Source organism: Amphiura filiformis, chromosome 4, assembly GCF_039555335.1.
Source record: "Amphiura filiformis chromosome 4, Afil_fr2py, whole genome shotgun sequence".
Taxonomy (NCBI): Eukaryota; Metazoa; Echinodermata; class Ophiuroidea; order Amphilepidida; family Amphiuridae; genus Amphiura; species Amphiura filiformis.
In genome coordinates this window covers 34,819,446-34,846,035 of record NC_092631.1, presented here as the reverse complement: position 1 = coordinate 34,846,035, position 26,590 = coordinate 34,819,446, and the positions used below count along the sequence as shown (strand labels likewise).

The 26,590-nt window shown below is 37.4% G+C and overlaps 1 protein-coding gene across 2 annotated transcripts in view; it reads left to right on the top strand.

Moving 5' to 3' along the window:
- Window positions 1-424: 424 nt before the first annotated feature.
- The window catches only part of LOC140149815 (uncharacterized), a 44,274-nt gene continuing 18,108 nt past the window's right edge, over window positions 425-26,590 (top strand). The window contains exons 1-2 of one of the 2 annotated variants that reach the window (XM_072171857.1): window positions 425-549; window positions 12,279-12,431. In XM_072171857.1, the coding sequence (XP_072027958.1) occupies window positions 511-549; window positions 12,279-12,431 (192 nt within the window). In that variant the 5' untranslated portion in view covers window positions 425-510. Of the gene's footprint in view, window positions 550-8,443; window positions 8,564-12,278; window positions 12,432-26,590 lie in introns of those variants that run through there. The other variant, XM_072171856.1, reaches the window with a different exon arrangement.

Here is a 26,590-nt window from a genome sequence, read left to right as displayed (position 1 = left end):
ATGCACAGCAGGAGCCCAGCGTGATGTTTTCTGAAAATAACCATGTGTTTCTCAAACATGCTGTTAGTGGCTGCAATGTATTCTGGGCTTACATTTAATCAACCTCTGGCTCTCAATCATGATTCTTCCATCGCTTTCAAACAGCAGACAAAAGGTTTCGACTCCTCATCTCATCATTGAGTACGCAGCGTATTTTTACAATGCGAGTTATCATCATTGCACCAGTTGGCTACTACATTCGCAACGTCATAAATCAATCCTGGTAATCGTTGCCGTATAAGGAATCATAATGGACCTGTACTTTTATCGATTATGTTTCTAATTAATCGATTAATTTTCATCACATCATGATACATCTGTTTTAGTCTACACTATGAAATTGAGCTAAATTGGCAGTTGTGGTAAAAAAAACCGTATTGTTTTTTATGTCTTAAGATAATTTTGCACGTAATTACGTGTAGCATATATGACTAAGGCATTGCTGTTAAGGAAATTCGTGCAGGTGGATGCATGGAAAATACGCTTTTGTTGACAGACGCGGATGAACAGGTCAGTGCTAGTATTATGTCTTACAAGTAATTTGACGTTATTGTATATAATAGTTTATACAATCATATCCCTAAATTACGGTTTAAATAAAATCAGGTTCAATGTAATTTCGTACTTGCCTAATAATTAAGCGAATCTAATCTATAGGAACGTTCCTTGCCAATATAAACAGTTCACTTGCCGTTAATATTGAAGACTAAATTGAAATATCTGTTATTTGGCCCCTTCCTGAAGATTTTAAATTTTGTGACGTAAAATTATAATAGAATGCAAATGTTTCAATGAGCTTGCTCAGAGTTAAGTTTCTTATACGACGTCACGCGTCACGGTGGTGGGCTCTTGAAGCAGCTAGTTGTTGACATTTTACAAGATATAATTTTTAAAAATACGATATAGCCTACTCAGTCGATTATTTAGGAAAGTGTTAATTTCCAAGGGTTTTTTTCATCCGTGCTTGCCCCCTCCCCCGATTTTTTTTACTTGAAAATGTTAGATAAAAAAGTAATTAGAAAACACAGCAAATAAATAAATGATTAAATAAATAAATAAATAAATAAATAAATAAATAAATAAATAAATAAATAAATAAATAAATAAATAAATAAATAAATAAATAAATAATATAAATAAATAATATAAAAAAAAAAAAAAAAAAAATAAATAAATAAATAAATAAATAAATAAATAAATAAATAAATAAATAAATAAATAAATAAATAAATAAATAAATAAATAAATAAATAAATAAATAAATAAAACCCCAGAAATAACAGCTCATTGCAAAAATGATGTATTATATTTATGTTTCAGAGAAAAATATCCGTAACTGCTCCAATGAAACTAATTCGATATACATCAATTATATTACATTGCAGGATTGTTTTTTCATTATATTATAAACAACCCTTGAAATTAACACTGAGAAGGGGAAACTGAAACAGTATAAAATGCATTATAAATCATCCATTAGATTCAATCAGAGATGTATAACGTTTTCCTGATTTAATTTAGTTTATTCAATTCAATTCGGTAGCAGCAAGATTTATTTGGTAATGGTCATTGGTACTGCGTGAATTTAGAAATGACGCGATTTTATGGGTGGGATATTCTTACTCAATTTTCCGCTGTTTTAGTCACGTCACGTTTATGGAAGCTTATGGAATTGATAGCACAAATCTGTATACAGTATTACTATGATTACAAGCATGCAAGAGCCTATAGCAAATAACCGTAACATTACCCTTGCGAGGGATCAACGATGGATAAATGGACTGTCAAAAGAAAGAGGTTTGCAATTGAAGCTTTTATTACAATACTCCACCGGTTGGTGTTATTCTTTGTTTTTCAATTCATTTTTATTAAACACCCAAAACACGATGACACCCACATGTTGTTTTAAGAATGATAAATGTAAACTTATATGCATGAGAGCAGGATGAAGGAAATTAAAGTAAAATTAAGAAACTGCTGGAAATTATGGTGACAAAATGACGATGATGTTAAGTGCTAGCTGCAGATGACGAAGCTGATGATGATGATGACATGCAACCGCAACGAGCAGGAACATTTGCATTTGCATTTACCCTGCATTTACCTATCATTTTTCCTGAGCCTTTTTGATATTAGTAGCTGCAGATGACGAAGATGATGATAACGATGAAGATGAAGATGAAGATGAAGATGAAGATGAAGATGAAGATGAAGATGAAGATGAAGAAGAAGATGATGATGATGATGATAATGATGGCAACATGATGATGATGATGATGATGATGATGATGATGATATTGATGATGATGATGATGATGATGATGATGATGATGATGATGATGATGACAACTATTTTAAACTGTTGTGATTTGGTAGTTTACAGCATCTTAATTCAATTTAATTTAATTTGTTTCCATCTCATATAACAATATATATCATATTACAAGATATCATATTTTAAATATAAATATATATATATATAATTATATAGAAAGAGTTTAACAAAATAATACAACGTTTTATAAATATCTAAAGTTTTGCAAATACAATTTAAATACATGAGATGTAGATACCATCAAAAACGCTAGGCTTGTGGCTGTTGGCACCCAAAGTTACAACAAAATATGACAATAGAAAAAAAATACATAGATGTCAAACAGAAAATATAATTTAATTTGAATAAAAAATGAACTAATGTATCAATGAAAAATAATAATAACATTAAAAGGATGTCATATTAGGTACATTCGTGTATACCTCATGAATATAAGGAACCAATGTTGTTTTGATTAAACTAGAACATCCAGAAAACTGAACCACCTTTCGACATGCCAACAAATCTTGGCCCTCCCCTTAAATCACTCTTTATATAATAGTAAAAGTTCACTCTCATTTCGCTCTTAAGAGTTCACTTGTGAATTTCACTCTTCGTTGGAGTGAATTAATATATCCACAAAAAGTGATTTTCATCATGTTCATTCTGTTTACATTTAGAGAGTTCAAGAACCGCATGTATATACAAGATTTGTACCCTCTGTAACTTTATAGTGGTTTCATCTTATAATCGAGTCAAGCAAGGCACCTGACACATTAGGCTTTATGTTGTGGCAAAAATAGAAGTTCAAGTTTAGTGCAGGTCTCCGGTTTATTATCTCAAGCGTAACAGGGACAGAGATGTTCAATGGTCAAAGTCAATCTTTGCATACACATCATGTATAATAAATAGATAGTTTAGATAAATGTCCAAACATTTATTCGGCCTTCAATCGCTTCTCCTCCTCATCACTTGTCAAAATTTGGCATGCGTATAAGGAGGGAGGTGGCAATGATGATATTTACCGGGAGGAGGGGCCCATAAATGTTTGGCAGGTATGTTCCCCCGGAATTTTGGGGTGGCGGGTCTTAAGGAGCTGACGGCGTACCGATAAAAGGGGATCTTTTGGAGCTACCAACAGTCAAATTCAAGAGTCTTTTTAAGGCTTTCTGGATGAAAATTGGCTGAAAAAAACCCACGAAAATGTGAGCAATGAGCTATCAATTTAGGGGTCTTAGGCTGATCAAAATTAAAGGTCTTTCGGAGCTCTATTTTGTTCAAATTTAGGGGGTCTTTCGGAGCTGCGAAATCCAAAGAGGGGGTCTTTCCCGGGGAGCATGTATACCCGATCATTTGTGTTAAGTTATGGTCATTTGTGTTTTAACACTTAAAAGTCCTGAAGGCTGCGAGAGCTGGGATGCATATATCATGAGTTGTTAATTATTGAAGTAAATTCCTTCTCACTCAGATACACCATTCATTCTTGTAAATGAAATAAGGAATTTATCAACATGATCAATATCATAATACAGGTTCACCGTAAGGTCGTTTTCAAATATTTTGTGTAATTGTACTTTTTAAAGGCAACTCTTGTACTAGGATATCACGAATGCGGTCAATATTACAGATACCGTATATATTTCTGTGAGAAGAAAGAAAAAAGAGGACACAAATCTATTTTTGATGTTCTGATTGAGACCAATTTAATTGATGATTACATTAATGAGAAATAGAATATCGATCGGATGTAACTCATGCTGATTGACCAGCGCTGTGAAATATATGAGAGGCTTTTGAAGTTAGGTGACACTACTCCCACTGTTTGGGAAATTCCATGCAAATGACATTGATTGAACATGAAAAGTGTTGAGGAAGAAAGAAAGGAAGAAAGGAAGAAAGGAAAGAATGGAAAGAAAGAAAGAAAGAAAGAAAGAAAGAAAGAAAGAAAGAAAGAAAGAAAGAAAGAAAGAAAGAAAGAAAGAAAGAAAGAAAGAAAGAAAGAAAGAAACGAACTTATACACATACATATAAAAGTGTTGAGGAAGAAAGAAAGGAAAGAAAGGAAAGAAAGGAAAGAATAGAAAGAAAGGAAACAATAGAAAGAAAGGAAATAATAGAAAGAAAGAAACGAGCTTACACATACGAATAAACAAGAGAATTTACACGAACGAATACGAATGAACACATGAATGATTGAATGAACGAACGAATGAATGAATGAATGGATGAATAAAATGAATGAGCAAACGAACGAATGAATGAATGAATGAACGAATGAATGAACGAATAAATGAACGAATTAATGGAAGAATATGAATGAATGAATGAATGAATTATACGGAAGGATGGATGAAACAAGAAATTAATTGGATAAAATCTGCTCAAATGTTATGAGGGTATATGTATAAATTCTGGAATGGCAAAACGAAATTCTGGAATGGCAAAATGGTGGTAATTTTATCAGTCATAGGGGGTCGTCGTGATCGGTTGGTCGGCGGGAGTTAGGTTTTATATCACTCAAGGGGCATGGTGCGCGACAAACTCCTAGACTCCCAACAGACGTTTTAAAGGTGAGAGTTTAATTCGAGGGTAATTTGGGTCTTTTAGTGCCTCCGCGGTGTACTTATTAACCCTTGGATAGAATGTTATAGTATTTCATGTGCTATGTCCACCGTGTGCCATTCAAGATTATCATTGGACCCTTTAAGTTGCTGATTTTTTGTTTACTGTTTATAAAGTAAATCTTGCAATGGAAAGTGCATATTCTGTCATATTCGTCAACTTCATGGTAAAACGTACAATCTTTTGTTATGTTTAATAAATGGCAATAACACATTTTGGTTTCCCGATATGACGAGTGTGACGAAGTTTATGATGGATAATCACACCGTGTGGTATATTTAAATGATGCGCACCAAAACATGGGGGTACCCTACACACTATAACTGACATGGGTACTGCATGCAGGCACCTCTTGCAGGCATTCTGTCGCGTCGATATATGGCAGTGGCCCGGGGCAGTGGCTCCGGAACCGCCGGGGCCTGGGGGGGCCCGGCCCCCTCAATAATTTTGGTGGGGGGGCCTAAGTACCCTAGAGCCCCCCCCCAATAATAGTGAGGTAAAATTCATAATTTTCGGGTAAAATTCATAAATTTTCGGGTAAAATTCATAAATTTTCGGGTAAAATTCATAAATTTTCGGGTAAAATTCATAATTTTAGGGTAACATTCATAAATTTTCAGGTAAAATTCATAATTTTAGGGTCAGATTCATAATTTTAAGGTAACATTCATTATTTTAGGGTATAATACAAAATGTAAGGTACAATTCATGTAAAAATGTATGCATGTCAAAAGCTTCCGCGCTTCGCGCGGGAGGGGGATACCCCCTCCCGCACCCACCCTCTTCAGCGTTTCGCGCCTCGGAGAAGGCCACAAATTTTGGGCCCCCCCAATATTCAAAATCTTCCGGAGCCTCTGTATGGGGCATAGCAAGCAGAATGATCTCATTCGGATATGTTTGCAGCTACTATAAGCACTGTCATGTTAGCCATTTCCATATTATTTTTGTTTTTTACCAGGTGCATTTTCTTCTATGTTCGCTCCGCCTACTTATAGAACACTGGGTAGGCCTACATCTTGTGTCACATGTTTTACCCAACCGGTTTCTTGTCGTGTTCTAAAAGTAGAGGATAGTAAGGAATGCGAGTCCGGGGCGCATGAAGTGATGAGTAAGTAATTTGCCCCCTTCTTTAAAGTCGAATTTATCTGATGACCCGTTTTTTAACGTTCTACCCAGTAGCGTAGCCAGGGGCAAAAGGGGGCAGTTATCAAATTCTACACAGACGTACAAAATTAAGGGGTCCAAATCACGGGGACCTGCCAAATCAAGGAGTCCTGGACCCAAAGACCCCTTAAAACGCTACCCCTGCCCCCCCACCCCCCTGCGAGAAGTCTTTCCCCCCTCTTGTCGCCCCTGTGGGATGCTGGCCGCCCTGATATGCTGATTTTAAGCCCTTTTTGTACTTTTTACCCGACTTTTTAGCCCATGTTGACAATTTTCGTCAAAGTTTGCACCCCTGAAAAGTTGTCTTGCACCCCCCTTGCACACCCTCTGAAAAAGTACTGGCTACTACCTACTGGTTCTACCGCACCCTTTTTTACATTTTGGTTACACTATGATTCAAAATGACACAAAAATATTGTTATTTTAGCCATTTGTATTAGCATAAATTGGCAAAATTGGAAACAAATGAGAATTTTGCTCCATTTTTCGAAATTGCCTGCAATGTCAATAACCTCCTTTTCTGCCCAGTGGTCTCCTTTTTAAAAAACTTCTACCCAAATGACCTCTTTGAAACAACATTACCCATATGTCCCTGCTTCCCAACGCCGTTAGGCACATACCCATCACTCATGTATGCAGATCTGGGGTAAGGGAGTGTTTCCGAGTGCATGTGTAAAAAGTTCAACGCAAAAATATGCAAGTTGGATTGTTGTCAAGTTTTGCAAAGCAAAAGCTGCGAATATCTATAACACGATATTGACATGCAGTCAGTCCCAGCAAACACAAAACGTGTTACATAAAACGCTAAATGTCGGGTTACATAAAAGGCTATATTAACGTTTTAATGACATTCAGAAAATATTTTTGAAAACTTGCTGCAAAACAATCTAACATAATGTTATGCGTTGACAAAATATTTTGCATAAATGTTTGTCAAACAATATTTTGCACTAACATGTTGACAACATTTTAAAAATGTTAATTTAATGTTTTTTCGTATGTTTTGACCAAACCATAACGCGTTTATAAATAAAATAAATAAATAAATGTAAATAAATAAATGTAGAAATTTATATAGCGCTTTATGCCGTAAACAGCCTAAAAGCGCTTTATATTTATTTCGCCGTCATTAGAATATGTCGGAACCACGTTTGCAGCCTACAAGTGGCGCAGGGTCCATCAGTAGGCCTACAACAACTGTGACTACCCCTAACAGCTTCCCATTGCACCTGGGTGGGGTGAGGCAAGCGAGGCAAAGCGCCTTGCCCAAGGGCGCAACACGGTGGTGTGACGGGGAATCGAACCCACGCACGTCGAGCAAGCTCTCAGATTATGAGTCCAAGGCCGTAACCACTGAGCCACCGTGCCCTAAAATAAATGTAGATATTTATGTAGCGCTTTATGCCGTAACGTAAACAGCCTCCATAGCGCTGAATACATACTATTCCGCCGTCATTAGAATATGTCGGAACCACGTTTGCAGCCTACAAGTGGCGCAGGGTCCAAGAGCAAGCTCTCAGATTATGAGTCCAAGGCCTTAACCACGGCCACTGAGCCACCGAGCCCAACGTTTAGAACGTTTTAAATACATTTGTGTGTTTGCTATACAGGGTAGATATTATTATGAAGCGTCTAAGTTGTGACCGAAAATTTGAGGTACGTCTTAATTTTGTGTTGAGATCATAAGTTTAAATTTCCAATTATGAAGCGTCTTGTTTGAGCCTGGTCCCACCAGGACCCGAGTGTGTCTACGCATAGAGCAATTGAAACAAATAAACAAACAAACAAACAAACAAACAAAAGAAACAATCAAGCTTTTCCTCTGTACACCTGGTAACGACGGTAACCAGTAACCTAATTCTTCATTTCATTTCAAATTCGTATCAAAAGGATTACACAAAAAAACTTTGAAAAAAGGGGAAGTTTCGGAACAACTTTCTTGGAACAACAAAGTAAAGGCCTAAAGAACCAAAGTTAAGAAGGAGATAATGGGTATACAAAAACAAATGAAGTGCAATATAGTAGAGAGAAAATACGATGGCAATGAGCCAACGAAGATGCAGGCTTTGGTTTTCACGTGATTTAAACACGGCGTGCCCATGTGCACATTAAGGTTCACCAAAAGTCATGGTGGAATTTTTTGTGGCCACACCCCAACAAAAAGTGCATCGATGTTTTATCATGTTTATCGAAAGGGGTGGGACATGGTGACAAATTTCTACCAAGCTAGGGGTGCTCAAACTTTATAGTCTCTTTATAAGACAATGTCTGCCTTTGCATTAACATTAACATAATTGTGTAGAAGTCTGTCGAGGACGCATGTCTAAAATTAATTGTCAAACAGCTCAAAACAAAAGACGTACAAAAATGGTTATCACAATGCCGCATACTGTGCAACGAATTTGCAAACAAATTTGGCATAACGTAAGTTTGTTTTTGTTTGTTTATTTTTATTGCTTGTTTTGTTTTCGTTGTATCTGATGATTTAAATAAATTATAATATGTTGTTTAGTCTATATAATATTTTATTGTGCTTTTTGAGGCGGACTGTTTTCCGTTGTTTACAAACAGGTTCGCGAAGTACACGTTATTTATTTATTTTTTTATTGCTTGTTTTGATTTCATTGTATCTGATGATTTAAAAACAATATGTAGGCCTAATGTTTATTCAGTTGAACTTTTTTTATTGTGCCTGTTGGGGCGGATTGTTTTCCGTTCGGTTCGCTTGTTTGTTTACAAACATGTTCGCGAAGTAAACGTTATTTTTTTTTGTATACAAATATACAAACATGATTGAAATGTGATTATCTTCTGAAAATAAATTGGGCTAAAACTAAAAGAGGAAGAGGAAAGAAACAGGTGGGAAAAAAACCCTCTTTAGTTAACTTACTTATCTTTGTTTTTATTTATCACCTTTTTTATTCGAAACAATCCGATTATGGAGATCGTAGCGCAATGAATGGTTAGGGTAGGCCTACTTGTCTTTAGTGCATGAGTTCCCGGGTTCAATTCCAGGCGGTGGCGATTTGCTGGGATATTGACTTGGAAAAAAAGTCTGAAATTGATTGGCAACCTCTGTAGATTAATATCAGACTTCCGTCCGCTCTCCCCATGTTTCACTAACAATTGGATGAAAGTACTCCGTCCTTCGGAGGGGACGTTAAGCCGTCGGTCCCGTGTACAGAGATCAACGAGGCATACCTGTACATGCATCTCACAGCCAGTCTCGAAAAGTATAGGGTGTTAACCACTGTCTGTTCCCAACCCGTCCCGGTTTTCAAATGGACCCCGATGGAAATGGCTTTCTTGCGTTATCCAGGTTTGTCCAAACTCGAACAAATCCAATCAAATCAAAAGATTCTCCTCCACTATAGAATAAACCCAATTGGTTGACATCCAATTTTCTCCTTTTATATGGGATCGTTCGTTTATACTCGGTATGATTTTCTGCTTAGCCTACTTGAATATATAACTTCTATAAGCATAATAAGATACCAAAATAACCTCAACAAAAGCTAATAGGATGTTAGTGTTATTTTATTTCAAGCATGCTTAGGCCGTGTAAAATTAATATTTTGGTTCTCGTCCCCTCCCTCCTCAATATCTGGGATTTGTCAGATTTTTTTTTTTTTTAGATTTTTCAATTTTTTAGACTTTGGAATGATTTATGAAATCTTCATACATATAAATAAGTTTATTAGAGAACAAGCATCACTTCCAAGTCTTTTGTGGTACTCTAGGGGTTTATCCCTCAGAATCTCACATTTGAAAAAAAAAAAAAAGGCCTCATCGTTTCCTCGAGCACTGTGGAGAAGACCGAAAACTACTGACAATGCTAATTTTACATTGAAAAAAAAAAAAAAAAAAAACACCTCCCTCCCTCATCAATTCATGAAAATCCTCTGGACGAGAACCAAAACATTAATTTTATATGGCCTTAAGTTGATCAAGTTGATTGAAAATTCTTAACAAAATGTATGTTCATTCTCACTTTTCTATCACTTTTTACCAAATGACTTATGTTTACTTCACTTGATCTGAATTTTTAAAATTAGGAATTTGTTAAGGGCTGGGGTATGAACGTTTGGACAGTATTTATTTTGGGACATTAGAGCACATCAGACATATCGAATTGCATTCTGAATACGAAGAATGTCATTCTGATATCAAATAATTTTGTATTTTGGAAATTCGCAATTTAATACACATTTTATGGCAAATCATTAAAAATTGATATTTTTGATATTAAACAGTACTTGAAGTAAACTTTATAAATCTGATGATTTATACTTAAAGTGTATGTAGGTGGGTTGAAAAGCCGACGATCAATTGAAAATTTTGACCTTTCGTATTGAAGATATGGATTTTTTTCCCAAAACACCAAAAAAAATTAGGTCTTTTGGGAAAAAATCCATATCTTCAATATGAAAGGTCAAAATTTTCAATTGACCGTCGGCTTTTCCTCCTGCTACATACACTTTAAGAATATATCATTAGATTTATATAATTTACTTCGAGGACTGTTATATATCAAAAATTCGAAAAATATCAAATTTTTATAATTTGTCATAAAATTTGTATTATATTGTGATTTTCAAAAATGAAAATTATTTGATATCAGAAAGACATGCTTCGTATTCAGAATACAATTCGATAGGTCTGAGATGCTCTCATGTGCCACAAAAAATACTATCGAAACGCAATAAACGCTCATTTTAGATCCCTTAAATAAAAATTGTTTGACAAAATTATAATAGGTCAATAATAATCTTGTTTAAAGTTAGGGTTTAAGGTTGGCCCATTAAGATCATCGGGTAAGGGCTATCAGTTTTTGGTTAGTGATGCAGGGGTTTAGTTTAGTGTGAAGGTATATTTGTAAGTATTATCAACATGTTAGTGTATTGCTACATTTTCAGCTATTTTCTGTAGATCTGTATTTTTATTTGATGAAGTAGTGTATTTACTCACATTTGTTGTAGATCATTGTTGATGAATTGATGATATATGTTATTAAACGTCTTCATTAAAAAACAAAACATGTCGAACCTCTACACCAAAACGTCAAATATTGTAGATTTAGCACATATTTATTTGATTATCATATATAGCACCATGATTGTGTAAGAATGCAGATCTGTGTTTTGATGAAGTAGTGCATTACTTACATTAATTGTAGACTATTTTATTAGTGTTGATGAATGATCGTTATTAAAATAAACTTCTTCATTAAAAAAACCCACGAAAACGTCAAATTGTAGGTTTAGCACATGGTAAGAATGCATAAGTTGAGACAATACACGAGTTATGCTTCAGAAACTTGGAGAGATGCGCCGAAAAAATCTGTAATATTTTCCGAAGTTACCGAAATATGGTTGGTAAATCGGGAAATATCCTTAAACTATTTTCTTCCAGAAATATAGACGCGGCGCGTAATCCATTGTAAAAACGCAATTTCTAACTTTTAAGTTAGATCTATTACAAGTAAATATTCTAAAAATCCTAAAACTGCAAAGTAATGACATGGGATGGGGATAGTTTGGGCTTGACGAATCTGCGAATGTCCCTGTAACTCAAATATACTGTTGTTGAATTATGGTGTATTTTGTTGCATTACCGGGGCCGTATTAAGGGTATTATCAATGATTCGTTACCATGGTGATGTGGTCAATTAATGTTTTGATTTCATATGCCCTCTTTATGTCACACGTATTAGGAAAATCTATATGCAAAATCAAGATTCACTATACTCAGTATGAAATAATTTCAAGAATTAGTAATTAGTAATGTAAAATGCTGCTTTACATGTGAAACAAAGATGAATTAGTCTTATTTTTTGGCATATGGGATGCGGATTAAAGCTCTAAACAACCACGGTGAGCCATCATGGTACTCGTGTCTGTAAAGATAAACAATGTAAGGACTTAAGGGATCGGATAGCAACGTTTCTAGTACAGTATTTTTGGTGGGACATGAGACTGATGAGAGCAAGCACATCAGACACATCAAATTGCATTCTGGATGCGAGGAATGTCCTTCTGTTATCAAATAAAAGTGCTAAAAAAATAGTGTTTTTGCACATCTGTCAATTATATGTTTTTCATTCTTGTAATTCAATTCATTTATCTGCTTATTTTCTCAGGTAACACATTTCAAGATGTCGACATTACCAGCCATTATCACAGGCACAGTACAGATTATATGTGCTCTACTTTCCATTATTTTAGGATCCATAGCAATTTCACTCAAGTGTGCATTTGCTAAAATAGCATGGCCGATTTGGAGTGGAGCGGCGGTGAGTATGATTTTGTTTGTGTAAGAGCCTTTGGCGGAGGGGGTGGGGGTGGGTGTGTGTGTGTGTGGGAGGGGGCAGATATATTTTGCCTTTGAGGCGTCTGGATGTGCCGCTCAGAAATAGCATAGATCAAAAAACGTTTAAATGTCGGCTTATATATTAAGGGTATAAAACGTTTTAATAACATTCAAAAATATTTTTGAAAACTTGATGCAAAATATTCTAAACGGAGTCTAAAAAGTGTAGACAAAATATTTGCCTAAAATATTTTACAATAACGTTTTAAAAACGGATGACCTTTATATAACCCGACATTTAAAGGTTATTAAAACGTTTTGAATTAACGTTTAAGAACATTGTTTGTGTTTGCCGGCTATTATTTTGTGTTTTCTCTAAATCAAAATGATATGTGCTTGATACCTTGCATGGGGGAGGGAGGATTTTATTTAGATATTGTGTCACCCTTCTTTGAAGCGTTGGGGACATGTTCCCCTGTACGCCCAGGATTGACGCCCACACATGTTTGTGTTAATAGACATGTTGTTGCTGAACCATGAAATGGTCAGCCTATATTAGTGTATGTTACTTACTTGCTTACTTACTTGCTTACTTACTTACTTCCTTCCTTACTTACTTACTTACTTACCAACCATTTGGTCTGAAATGGACATATCTTTAAATGCCACGAAGGTATGAACCCCCAAGTGGTGTCAAATGAAAGAGGAAGGAGTAAAGAATATAATAAATATTTCCTAACATCAGAGGTCATCCAAGGGGTCACAGGGGTCAAAAAAGGTCATTTTAACCAAAGATGCTCCAATTGAGCTGAAATTTATATGCAATGATCCTTATGACATTCTAAACATGTTTAAAACATTTTAATATACATTAAAGGGGTCATTAAGGGGTCATACAGGGGTCAAAGGTCAAGTTTTCAAAAATGCTCCAATTGAGCTGATATTTAAATGCAATGATCTTTATGACATTCTAAACATGTTTAGAATAGTTTCAAATTCATTTAAGGTCATTAAGGGGTCAATAAAGGGGTCAAAGGTCAAGTTTTCAAAATGGTCCAATTGAACTGAAATTTAAATGCAATGATCCTTATGACATTCTAAACATGTTTAAAATATTTCAAAATTCATTTAAGGTCATTAAGGGGTCATAAAGGGGTCAAAGGTCAAGTTTTCAAAAATGCTCCAATTGAGCTGATATTTAAATGCAATGATCCTTATTATATGACATTCTAAACATGTTTAAAATATTTTAAAATTCATTTGAGGTCATTAAGGGGTCATAAAGGGCTATACATGTACCACAATATACTGCCAAAGCCCCATGGTTCAGCTATGGTGTGGTAACCGCTCTAGTTTATTTTTTCACTAGGGTCTGTAAGATGTAATGCTCAAGCCTATACTATAGGCTTATACAATAGGCCTACGATTGAAAAATAGACGTATATCATTATCGTCACGGATAGGCCATTTATAATAGGACTTAACTTTTTTCTTTTATGAGCATGATAAATAGCCTTAAGTTCCACTCCATGAAGCTTCAGTTTGTTTTTGATCGCACATTTTAATATCCATTTGGTATGCATGTTCACTTGGATTCACTTAGTGAATGCATTTCACCTATGGCATGCATGATATCCGCTGTAATTTGGCGTGAAAATATAATATTCCAGGGTACTACTGCAATACAAATTTCATAATAATGTTTGTTTAACCAGATTGTTCTATGTGGAAACATACACAGGACCTGATTGCAAAAGGTTATTTTTTTAACCTTTCAACATATATTACCCATTATCATGTAAGTGTATTAGTGTACGATTACCGTTCAATTTAAATGTTGTTATATACTATACCCAAAATCGTGAACTAATATTAGTAATATAGTAACTGTTTCCGTCCATTTTAAGCCGAAATACAGAGGTAAAGTGAAAGAAACCCCATTGAATAAATTACGAGTTCTAATGAGGACTTACGGTATTTCTTGATCTTCTTTTTAGGGTATGGCTCAACAAATATCCAGGAAAAACTTATTTCCAAAATTTCTGTTGATTCGGACATTGGATTTGCGTTAACAAACGTTACTTACAGTTTACTGCGACACGATCAATTGCAAGTTATTATTGAAGTATAGGCCAAGATCTCAAAATGGCTTTTGCATATCGCTCTTACTTTTATTTATGGTTTGATACCATGGTTTAGGGTTATATGATTAGGGTTCCTAACCCTAACCCTAACGCAAAACCTAAAAATTCGGACTGACGGTGTTTCGGACTGACGGGGAGACCCCGTGAAAACATTACAAAATCTAGCAAACATTCAGGTTTTAAAATTGTTTACCAATTTCATATTATAAGATCGTGCATTATGGCTTTAGGCCTAACATACAATTTATCAAGGTCAAACCTCGTCATGTACGCAATACCTGTCTAAATGCAGGCAACAAATCGATAGTTCGCTTGACTCTGTTCCGAGTATAATTAAACACAACTCAATTAGTAACAAAATTCAATAAAACATAATTTCGTCGCTACATTATTGAATGCAGCCACGTACCATGCAGGTACTGTTAACATGGTTTATAAAGAGGGTTGAAAGGTCTTTTACCGTCTTTACAAAGATGGAAAAAAAGCGTTTTAAAATTATGACTGGAATGGGGTTAATGCTGTTAATTTGGTAAATGAAATTATATATAAATTGATCGAGACTGTGACTGTCATAATTTTACAGTAATTAGAGTTTATGCACCACATCAACAGATAGCTACACTTCTTCAACATCTGTATCAACAGAAGATAGCCATTTTACCCATTATATAACCACCCCATCAACACCCGTATCAGCAGTAGATACCCACTTCATCAACATATGTTATCACCAGGAAATAGCTACTTCATCAAAACACCCATTTATCAGCAATAGATGCAGTAGATACTAGCAGCATCAGCTAAATACTTCATCCACACCTATATCAGCAGCATCAGCTATATACTTCATCAACACCCATATCAGCAGTAGACGGCTACTTCATCAATACTCTTATCAGCAGTAGACAGTTACTTCATCAAATTCCTGAACTCCTGAAATGAACCCAAATTCCATATCAGCAGCAGACGGTTACTTCATCCACAGCAGCTGGAGGCTACTTCATCAACACCCATCAGCCGGATAACTACTTCATCAACACACATATCAGCAGCAGAAGGCTACTTCATATAGCACCCATATCAACAACAGAGAACTACTTCATCGTCACCAATATCAGCAGTAGACAGGTACTTCATCAACACCCATATCAGCAGCAGACAGCTACTTCATCCACACCTATATCAGCAGCAGATAACTACTTAATCAACACCCATATCAGCGGCAGACGGCTACTTCATCCACACCTATATCAGCAACAGATAACTACTTCATCAACACCCATATCAGCAGCAGACGGCTACTTCATCCACACCTATATCAGCAGCAGATAACTACTTCATCAACACCCATATCAGCAGCAGCGGGCTACTTCATCAACACCCATATCAGCGGCAGACGGCTACTTCATCCACACCTATACCAGCAGCAGATAACTACTTAATCAACACCCATATCAGCGGCAGACGGCTACTTCATCCACACCTATATCAGCAACAGATAACTACTTCATCAACACCCATATCAGCAGCAGACAGCTACTTCATCCACACCTATATCAGCAGCAGATAACTACTTCATCAACACCTATATCAGCAGCAGCGGGCTACTTCATCAACACCCATATCAGCAGCAGGCAGCTACTTCATCAGCACCCATATCATCAACAGAGAACTACTTCATCGTCACCAATATCAGCAGTAGACAGGTACTTCATCAACACCCATATCAGCAGCAGACAGCTACTTCATCCACACCTATATCAGCAGCAGATAACTACTTCATCAACATCCATATCAGCAGCAGACATATACTTCATCCACACCTATATCAGCAGCAGATAACTACTTCATCAACACCCATATCAGCGGCAGACGGCTACTTCATCCACACCTATATCAACAGCAGATAACTACTTCATCAACACCCATATCAGCGGCAGACAGCTACTTCATCCACACCTATATCAGCAGCAGATAACTACTTCATTTCATCAACACCCATCTCAGCAGCAGCGGGCTACTTCATCAACACCCATATCAGCAGCAGGCAGCTACTTCATCCACACCTATATCCGCAGCAGATAACTACTTCATCAACACCCATATCAGCGGCAGACAGCTACTTCATCCACACCTATATCAGCAGCAGATAACTACTTCATTTCATCAACACCCATCTCAGCAGCAGCGGGCTACTTCATCAACACCCATATCAGCAGCAGGCAGCTACTTCATCCACACCTATATCCGCAGCAGATAACTACTTCATCAATACCCATATCTGCGGCAGACGGCTACTTCATCAACACCTATATCAGCAGCAGACAGCTACTTCATCCACACCTATATCAGCAGCAGATAACTACTTCATCAACACCCATATCAGCAGCAGCGGGCTACTTCATCAACACCCATATCAGCGGCAGACAGCTACTTCATCCGCACCTATATCAGCAGCAGATAACTACTTCATCAACACCCATATCAGCGGCAGACGGCTACTTCATCAACACGCATATATCAGCAACAGATGGCTACTTCATCAACACCCATATCAGCAGCAGCCAGCTACTTAAGTTCATCAACACCCATATCAGCGGCAAACGGGTACTTCATCGGCACCCTCATCAGCAGTAGACAGTTACTTCATCAACACCTATATCAGCAGTAGACGGCTTCTTCATCCACTATCAGCAGCAGACGGCTATTTCATCCACATCCATATCAGCAACCGCAGCTAGCAGCTGCCAGCTACTTAAGTTGATCAACAAACATATCAGCGGCAAACGGGTACTTCATCGGCACCCTCATCAGCAGTAGACAGTTACTTCATCAACACCTATATCAGCAGTAGACGGCTTATTCATCCACTATCAGCAGCAGACGGCTATTTCATCCACACCCATATCAGCAGCCGCAGCAGCTGCCAGCTACTTAAGTTGATCAACAAACATATCAGCAGTAGACGGCTACTTCATCACTACTTGTTCAAAAAAAAATCTAAAAATGTTTTCATGACCTTTGTATAACCCGGCATTTATATGTTATTAAAACTTTGTCTAAACCCAACACGTGTTTATCATTGTTTATAGCACGTTTCATAGCGTTTTAAATTCTTGTGTTTGCTGCAGTTTCTAACTCAAAGAAATTAGCAAAGTAGTCCATGTAAAGCTAATCTTGGGTCTAATCGAATTCAGAATGCATTTAAAGGAACTTTTGAAGTAGGCCCTATATCATTGATAATATACTGGGTGTTCTCATTCGGAAGACCATAGGGATTGAGAAATTTATGTGCATGAACTATTGCAATGCATTTGTGGGTCCTGGGTGGACACCAGTTATGTTCGTAGACTAGACAGATACGGACCCACGCAGTTCAGTCAACACAAGTACACATAGTATGTTCTGGAAAAATACTCCCCATTTGTTCTGTTATAATATTTTTATGGGATGCCAAGTTTGACTGATGAGTTCCAATATTAAAATTGCCATGATACACTTTGAGATAATCTGGTCGATAGGCCTGTATGATGCTCCGTACATAATTTACTTGCAGAGTGTGATAACAAATTGCCCTTAAGGCATGCTTATGCACGAAATAGACGATTACAAAATAGAGAGTATTCCAAAATCCATCTGCGGCGCAGCCGGCGGTTTCTAGCCGGTTACACCTATTGGTATAGGTTGTTCCATCAGGTGTTCTTGACTGGGGAGGGTTGCTGTGCGTTCAGTTATCGTGTTGTATTAAGCGTACAAGTTGCAACACAGCCCAAACAAGTCGGTCAAAGTACAAAACAAAATGCTAATAAATAATTGTATATCACTCATCCTATACCCTCTTCGTTCAGTTTCTTCCTGTCTTTCCTTTTCACTTGTTATGTTTATCTTTCATTTTCTGTCTGGTATTTTTTCTGAACACACATTAGTCTGTTACTATAATGTCCATCTACCTACATTGTAGTTAATACACGAGGAAATCAAATCCGTCACAGTTCTGCCAAATACCGACCTTTTAATGTAGCATGTAATAGCAGACCAAATTTTACGACGTTGATGCGTGCATGAGACGCGTCTATATAACGTAAATTAACATGTCAAGAACACTGTATTGTTTTGCTTTGGTTTGTTTTGGGTAACTCTTGTTTAGAGCCATAATGTACGATCTTGTAATATGAAATTGGTTTATTTTTTAAACCTGATTTTTTTGCATATTTGTAATGTTTACACATGTCCCAACTTGCACCTAAATGGAATCGGCCAAATTTGTTGTCTTTGTAGGTCAACAGAGCAAAGTTCGATTATCATAATCTAAAAATTATGATATGTCCTCCTATAGAACTGCATGTCAAATGGCCAAAATAAACAGTGGGGTTTCATTCACTTTACCTTGTTATTTCAACTTAAATGGACAGCAACCCTTCCAGGCAGTTATTACTAATATTATTTCAACATTTTGAATGAAGAATTAAAAAAAAATTAAAAATTGATGGAAATCGTACATTACGGCTTTAATAGAGCCGAGTTTCAACGGGCGTGACATGCCGATTACACATTGTCAAGCTTTGTCAAAAACAACAAGGGAAGTCTGTTACTCTAACCCAATGCTACAGATATCATGAAGTAATCTATACCCTTCTCCTGCCCTTTCTGTATAGACGGTCAATATAAACACCAACAGCAATCGGAGGTTGCGGGTTCAAACCTCTCTAAATTTCACCCACTGATTGACGCCTTTACTTGAAGTCTGAAGACAAATCAGTCAACTGACTGTTTTGATAGGTATCGTGATGCCTACAGCGCTGAGCTGATAACCGGCTGATAATAACCCAGTAATATTCAGTCCAGTCTCTTTTTTCCCGCCGTTTTGTGGTCAGGTATGTGAGAAAAAGTTCGCGACTCCCCACGGGGGTGATGACTTGAAACTGGGGGTGCAAGTTAAGTACAATCACTCTCTACTTTACCCCGGTCACACATTCTTTTGGTTTGTTTTGGTTTTTGTTTATTTTGATGAAATTCCGCGAAAGTCGTATAAACTTTACTATAATTGACCCTATGAATGGCCTCAATAAAATGATAGGCCTATGCCAAGTTAAGGGCCATGCTTCAAAAGCATGAAAACGTAAAAGTTTAATACTACGTGACCCCTGAATAACACCAATAAAATGATGCTCCTATATCAGTATTTCACCTTTCATAACTAAGAGCACCATTTTATTGAATAGGGATATAGAAGTGCATGTTATATAATTATAATAGGCTACGTACCGGTATTTTTGAAAATACTATTTCCTAAAGAAAAAAAAGAGCATGATGCAGTCATGTCTACAGTAGAATTCATCTCGACCTTTGCAGGACTTAAACCCAAAAGCTATTAAACCAAGATAACACTCATTGAAACAGCTCAACTGATTAAATCGGATCTTCTCTGGTTGTGCACATGTGTCTGTTTTCATGTGCGATATCGCAATAAAGCTGGTATTATAGCTTCAGTTGGGTAACCGAAAGGAAACGAAAGGAAACAATGGTATGTGTACCTTTGTTCACGAAATGAGACAATGGCCTGCTCTTTGTAAACCAGCATTCTTGAAAATGAGCAACATAATGATTGTTGACTTAACACGGTTTGGAAATAATTTCTTCATATTTTTGGTGTTATCTGTCGTTTACATATCCTTCCTAAAACACAAAAGTGCGACCCTCTCCAAACACCTAAATTAGCTAAAAATTTAGGACATGTTACAAAACTATATTGTATAGAATTTTAGAAGAGTACTTTTAATATTGGCCGGTTATTTTTCACACAGCGACGTTAACTAGGCAATGTACTATTACCTATAACATTAACTAAAACACCAAAGTACGAATATTTCCAAACATCTAAATTAGCTAAAATTTAGGACATGTTAAAAACTATATTTTCTAGAACTTTAGAAGAGTACTTTTAATATTGGCCGGTTATTTTTCACACAGCGACGTTAACTAGTCATATCCCCATACTTTTAACGTAGGGCTATTTGTAGAGGTCACGCGTCAATGGGAAAGAGCACTGTGTATTGTGTATAGGAAAACGGACAGTAACTGCAGTATGGGAAACTAAGAAATGGAGAGGGCAAACTATGCGGGGGATATAGTTAATTAAAAAAAATATCAATCTTTATCCCGGGATCTTTATATTAATACGCGCGTTTATAAATCGGCAGGGTAGAAAGCTTTTACGGCACAGACAGACATGTTTGTCCATTTTCCCAGTCGAGCACGAGTCCATCCACATCTCACTATATCGTTAAATGACGCAAATTGCGCGGCCGCCAATTGTCCAAGTAGGGCGTATTTCTATACCCTGCATAGCAGCATATGCAGATGAGTCCTCATGCAATTAGCCCTACTAGTAGGCCTATACTAGGGCCTTTTAAACACGATATACTCCTACACAGCAAAAATATTTTAAGCAACCCGGTTCAATATACACAATTGTTGTTTAAAATAAAGGGGGGCCTAGGTTTTTTAAATAAGTTGTGAACCTGAACAACCGGTTTGCTTAAAGTACTTTTTGCTGCTTAGAACCGCTAAAACCCAGTCACCGCGGGGTTTTTTTTTTTTTGGGGGAGTCATTGGATATGATCTGTTCATGGGATGTAGCGTTTTTTAGGGATTGCCGCGGTCAAAAGGCCATAGGGCTACATGTAAATTAAATTGCAATCAAGAAACCATGCAATATACCGGTATCGGTTGCATGGTCACTGGCATTTGGAAGGAGCGGTTTCTGGACTTTCATTTACACGATTAGTTGACTTAATTGGTGACGAGTTCACTGGCAAGGCGGTCATTGGACTTTCGTTTAATACTGTATTTGGGCAATCTCATAAGACTTAAGAGAGGGAAATGTTTTCAAGTATTAGGCCTATATTTAGGGGTACCCTTGCTCTTTGTAGTATATTGGACCCTTCAAGTTGATTCCTTTGTGTTTTAGACTGATCACTGCATTGCTTCGATCCTCGAAGTGTAACTGAAATGCATCAGATCTGAACTGAAGGGAGAATCAAAATATATTTATCTCATTCTCATACATTACCGGTACTTACTTACAGGACATGCGGGAAATGTATACAGGCCTTCATTTGATTTCATTTTCGACTCTGCACGTCGATCGCGATCGGCTTCAAGCCCAAAACATTGGATTCTAAGAAAAGCCCGCATCACGTCCTATAGTCGTTGTTCAGTGTGGGGGAGGGAGGGCGGGTTAGTGTAGTGGTCTTCTCACCGTTGTGGCCGGGGTTCAATTCCCCGCGGTGCCACTTGTGAGTTTGGTTGCCGATCCATGTTCGTCCTCGCAGGTTTTTCTCCGGGTGCTCCGATTTTCCTCCTGCATTTAAAATCGGACCTCTTCCCATATCCCTGTCCCGTCATATCCGGATGGCATCCCTTAAATTTAGTAGCCTCTGAGCTATATTGGGCTTAGCCTGGCTTGGCCGAATGTTATAAATAAATAAATAATTATTATATAGGCCTACACGTGACAGTAAGTCAGAGTCCACTATTTATATGATTTAGCCAAGTTCCACATCCAGTTCATATAGACGCGTGGGTGAGGTCCAACCGCGTCAACAGCAAACCCGGACCTGGACTCCAGGCCAACAATTCGGCTTTTTTGTTTTAAACTATTCGTCCTAAAAATTAACAATTTTTTTTTGATGACAGATTGTTAAACTAAAAAATCCTGTTCTACGGGTGGATGGACTTGCTGAAGTAGGCCTAGGCCTATAGGGCAGGTCTGGCGTATTTTTAGCATGGTCACTGATATCTGCTGGGTGTGGTCGGTAACCATGGTAACTAGAGTAGGGTATTTTCGTTGCATATTTTATGTAGCTGGAACCCGAGCTGAAACGGAGAATAAAAATAAGTTGTTAACAGAACATTTCAACACGCTCAAAAAGTTTTACAACCGATACTTTTGCGGTTTATATGCATCAATCTTCAAATACCCACTTGAAACCTACACACGATAGGACAAAAATTCCCATCAAAATATTATGTAGTTCACAGTCGACCCATTTCCAAACATAACAGGAACATAATTATTTTCTCAAAGTTCTTTGAACTTAAATCCTCCGATTGAACTATCTCTAAGACAGCTTAATTCATGTTCGACGTTTCTTCCAATTCCTGGGCGGATCGTTAAGAAGAAAATTAAGACTGAATAGATTCGAATGCCGCAAAAGACACGACATTCACAGACGCTACGTGTTCGAAGCACACAACTCGGTCACGGAACATTAAATTCCATGTGATCGGATCCCGCCAAAATTAAATTCACGACCGGAAACAAAATGTTGGCGTGTCGGGGGTGTGCCATGCAGACAGACTTCCCGCAACCAATGATCTGTGATTTGACAAATGGAAATTGGCCTATTTGGGTGTTTTGTTCCAACATTTTATCGGTATTTTTCCATAAATTGCTCAGACAATCGTGGACAAAAAAATATAGTTGGCACATTTTGACAATATGTCGAAACTCTTCATTTCCGCTCTGCTATAGTTTAAGAGAGCTATATGCTTGATGAGAAGTACAAACCTCCCCTGTGCCCTTCCCCGTTCCCCTTCAACCCCAGTCCATTCCACCTCAAATCAATGTTGAGGCAACCGCGTGACTTCTCCCTAGTCTGAATGGTCGCTAGTCCGAAGGTTCTCTAGTCTGAAGGGTCGCTAATCCAAAAACCAAATTAAGTTTCGCTAATCTGAAGGTTCTCGAGTCCGAATATAGAATAAGGGTTAGTGTTAGGGTTTAGGGTTAAGGTTAGGGTAAGCGAGCCTTATTTTATATTCGGAGTAGAGAACCTTATTTATTATTCGGACTAGCGAACCCTCGGACTAGAGAACCCGATATTCGGACTAGCGAACCTTTTTCAGAAGTTCGGACTATCGAATGGTAAGTTACGTGTTCGGACTAGCGAACCTTCGGACTAAGGAGCAGACTGGAATCTTCGGACTAGAGAATTGTCGCCGAGGAAACTCCCGGGAGGAAACTATAAAAGGGACTACAAAGCAGTCTAGGCTCAACAGAATATTTGTGGGAAATCAATTGTCAGATTCATCCATATGTTCCACGTGGATATCTTCTTGATAACAGACCATTCTAAATTTAGGACAAATTGCCTATATAATAGGCCTATATCATATCAGATAGGCCTACTATAAACCTTTAATGATAAAATTGTCATCGGTAGGCCTAATTGATGTTCGTCATTTCTACGAATTCTCAGTACCTGAAAATCACTGGAAATGTTCCAGAACTTAACGTGATGAAATTTTTTGTACACAGTTGTGTTTATATGTATAGGCATATCTTTGATGTTTCATAAGAAGAAAACACAGTGAAGTGTATAGGCCTACAACGTGACGCAATTTGGACAAATTGACTATAACTTAGGGGGTACAAAGGTTGGAAACATGGACATGGTGATTGAAGCCAGCATTTTTACCTGACTGCATGTCTCACGTTTCGGCAAGTATGCGGCAAAACTGATCTGTTGCCAAAGTGAGATGAACAACAGTTCTATGAAACAATTAAAAAATAAGTAGGCCAGGCCTACCCAACTACCCAAGACAATTCATGGACATTTTAACGCATAACAAAAGCAACGTCACAAATTTACTAGTTAAAAAAAAATAGACCGATGGCATAAAGTAGAATGGCAAGTCGAACTTGGAGACCAACATGACCAAATACGTTCGATGGTTTGAGAACCACCGTACAGATGAGATCATGCTGCCAGTGAGTGCATACCATATTGTAAAAGGTTCCTAAAAGGTTTAAAAACAAGCGTTTCAAAAATCTAAACATATAGATTATCTTGCAGCTAATGGAACGAACTAACTTTGATTTCTCAGATAGCAAATTCATATTATCCTCTCTCGACAAATCAGTATTATTTATTGAGCATCCTTTGGATATATCGTAGACAAAACTGCAGACAAATCAGTTCACTGAACGAGATCAACATTTGAAACAAGTACATTGACTCGTTTTTTCAACTTAGAACGTGTAAGCCAGCGACTACTCTGACCTTTTTCCCGTTGCCACAAACGTCTTCGCAGCAACTTTTGGTTGTCCGCTGTTCTGATCATTTTTTCAAGGCTTTATCCGCCTTCAACGTCTTCAGCGGAAGACTCTACCGAGAATATTAACTGCAACGGCAAATTAGTCGCTGCATCTTTCGCAACGGCAGTCGAACTACCGCAGTTTCAAATTCTGTTCTCGTGGCAAATTGAAACAGATTAAAATTCCCCTAAACCACGAAAGCTTAACGCTAATTGTCCCAGTCTACTCGTGCGGGATCTGATCCTGGTTGCGATGGTTTATATGAAGGTCGAATAGGGTTTGTGCTGATCTGGACCTGCGCATCCCTGGAATGCCGGTTTATAGAATGATTTCGGCCAACGGTGTGCGACCAATGAGTTTGGCAGCGCGCTATACCATCGCCCTATTAATAGGGAATAAATCCCTGGATTTATTGATTTCTATATCGCATTTTCAAAATCGCGCACTTCTCACACAACAAACAAACAAGAAAATCAGGGCGGGGTGATACTGTATTTATAAGCGAAGTATGATGGATATGATATAACTTGTCTCTTTGTAGTGACTTTGCTCAATGTTTTGATGTAATTAGGAAATTATTAACGTGATTACACTGGAGAAATACAAGCAATTGTTTTTGTCAAGACCCAAAAAGTACAATCGGTCACAATGGAATAAAAAAAAAGACAGAAAATACTAGGAAATACACCTATGCCTGGACCTGGCAGTGCCGCTGAGCAAGGTTGGCTATATCAGGCCCAGATGATTAAAAATGAGACAAACATAATACTATATTCACGTTCAATTAGTTCAAGAAGAATATCTTCAGTGCAAATGACAATTGTATCGTCTCAGACATGTCGGAGTTATATACAACAAACGTTTCTAGGAAAATATTCAAGATGAAGAACTGAAGTGATCGTTGGTTCAGTTGTACTTTTATGTTTTGAAATACACGTAGTCCTATTGTTTATTTCCCTTTCAATTCCGCTTAAGGTTGAACTTGAGTTTACAGTATCTAGGCGCCAACCCGTCAGCTTTACCATAATGATAGTATTAATGCCTTGACGTCTGGAAAAAAATCGTTACACTGCAAAAACTCGGGTGTTAAACGTAACGCCGCGCCGGTTGGAGTCAATAGAGGACTGCACGGCAGGGGTGTTATTGTTATACCTTCCCGGTGTCAAAAATGACACCAAGAGTGTAAAAGTAACAGCCAAAAGTGTTAAAAAATAACACCCCTGGGTACGGTCCGGTCCTCTATTGACTCCAACGGTCCAAAACGTCTACTTTTTCAAAATCAGCCTGGCTACGCCCCTGCCGACGTGGTGACTACATATTATGACGACCATGCCTAGATTATGCAGACTGAGTAAAAATACATCGATGTCTTGCGGACGATGTCAGTTGCGACAGAAGCAGCACGACGGCTATGTTTATATTATACTTTCGTGTCTGCTAAATATTTGCAGACTCTCCTCCTTTTCTCTATTTAAAACTTAACATTACCCCACATGGTTCTCGTAAAAAGTTCAAATTCCTCTCAAGATCCCCCTCCAAAAAAAAAAGGATTCCGCCTTAAAACTCCAACTCCCCCTGGCGTAAATATTGAAGGGAGACCTGGACGTTGCCCACAAATACGTCGCTCAGACTATCTTGGCCTTTTAGGGGAAAACAGAGAGGCGAAGCTAAAAATACAAAACATAATAAAATCATATCTACTAGTTTCGCTCCAACGTAACCATAGTAACGAATGTTTTTATAGATGGATAATGGCAAACACAGTAAAACAAAACATAACAAAATCATCTGAGATTTGACCCCAAATGTATAACCATGGTAAAACAAATGTTTTATCTATGGAAAATAAAAAATTATGTTCTTATATTTAATTTTGTATTATTTTACTTTGTTCATTAT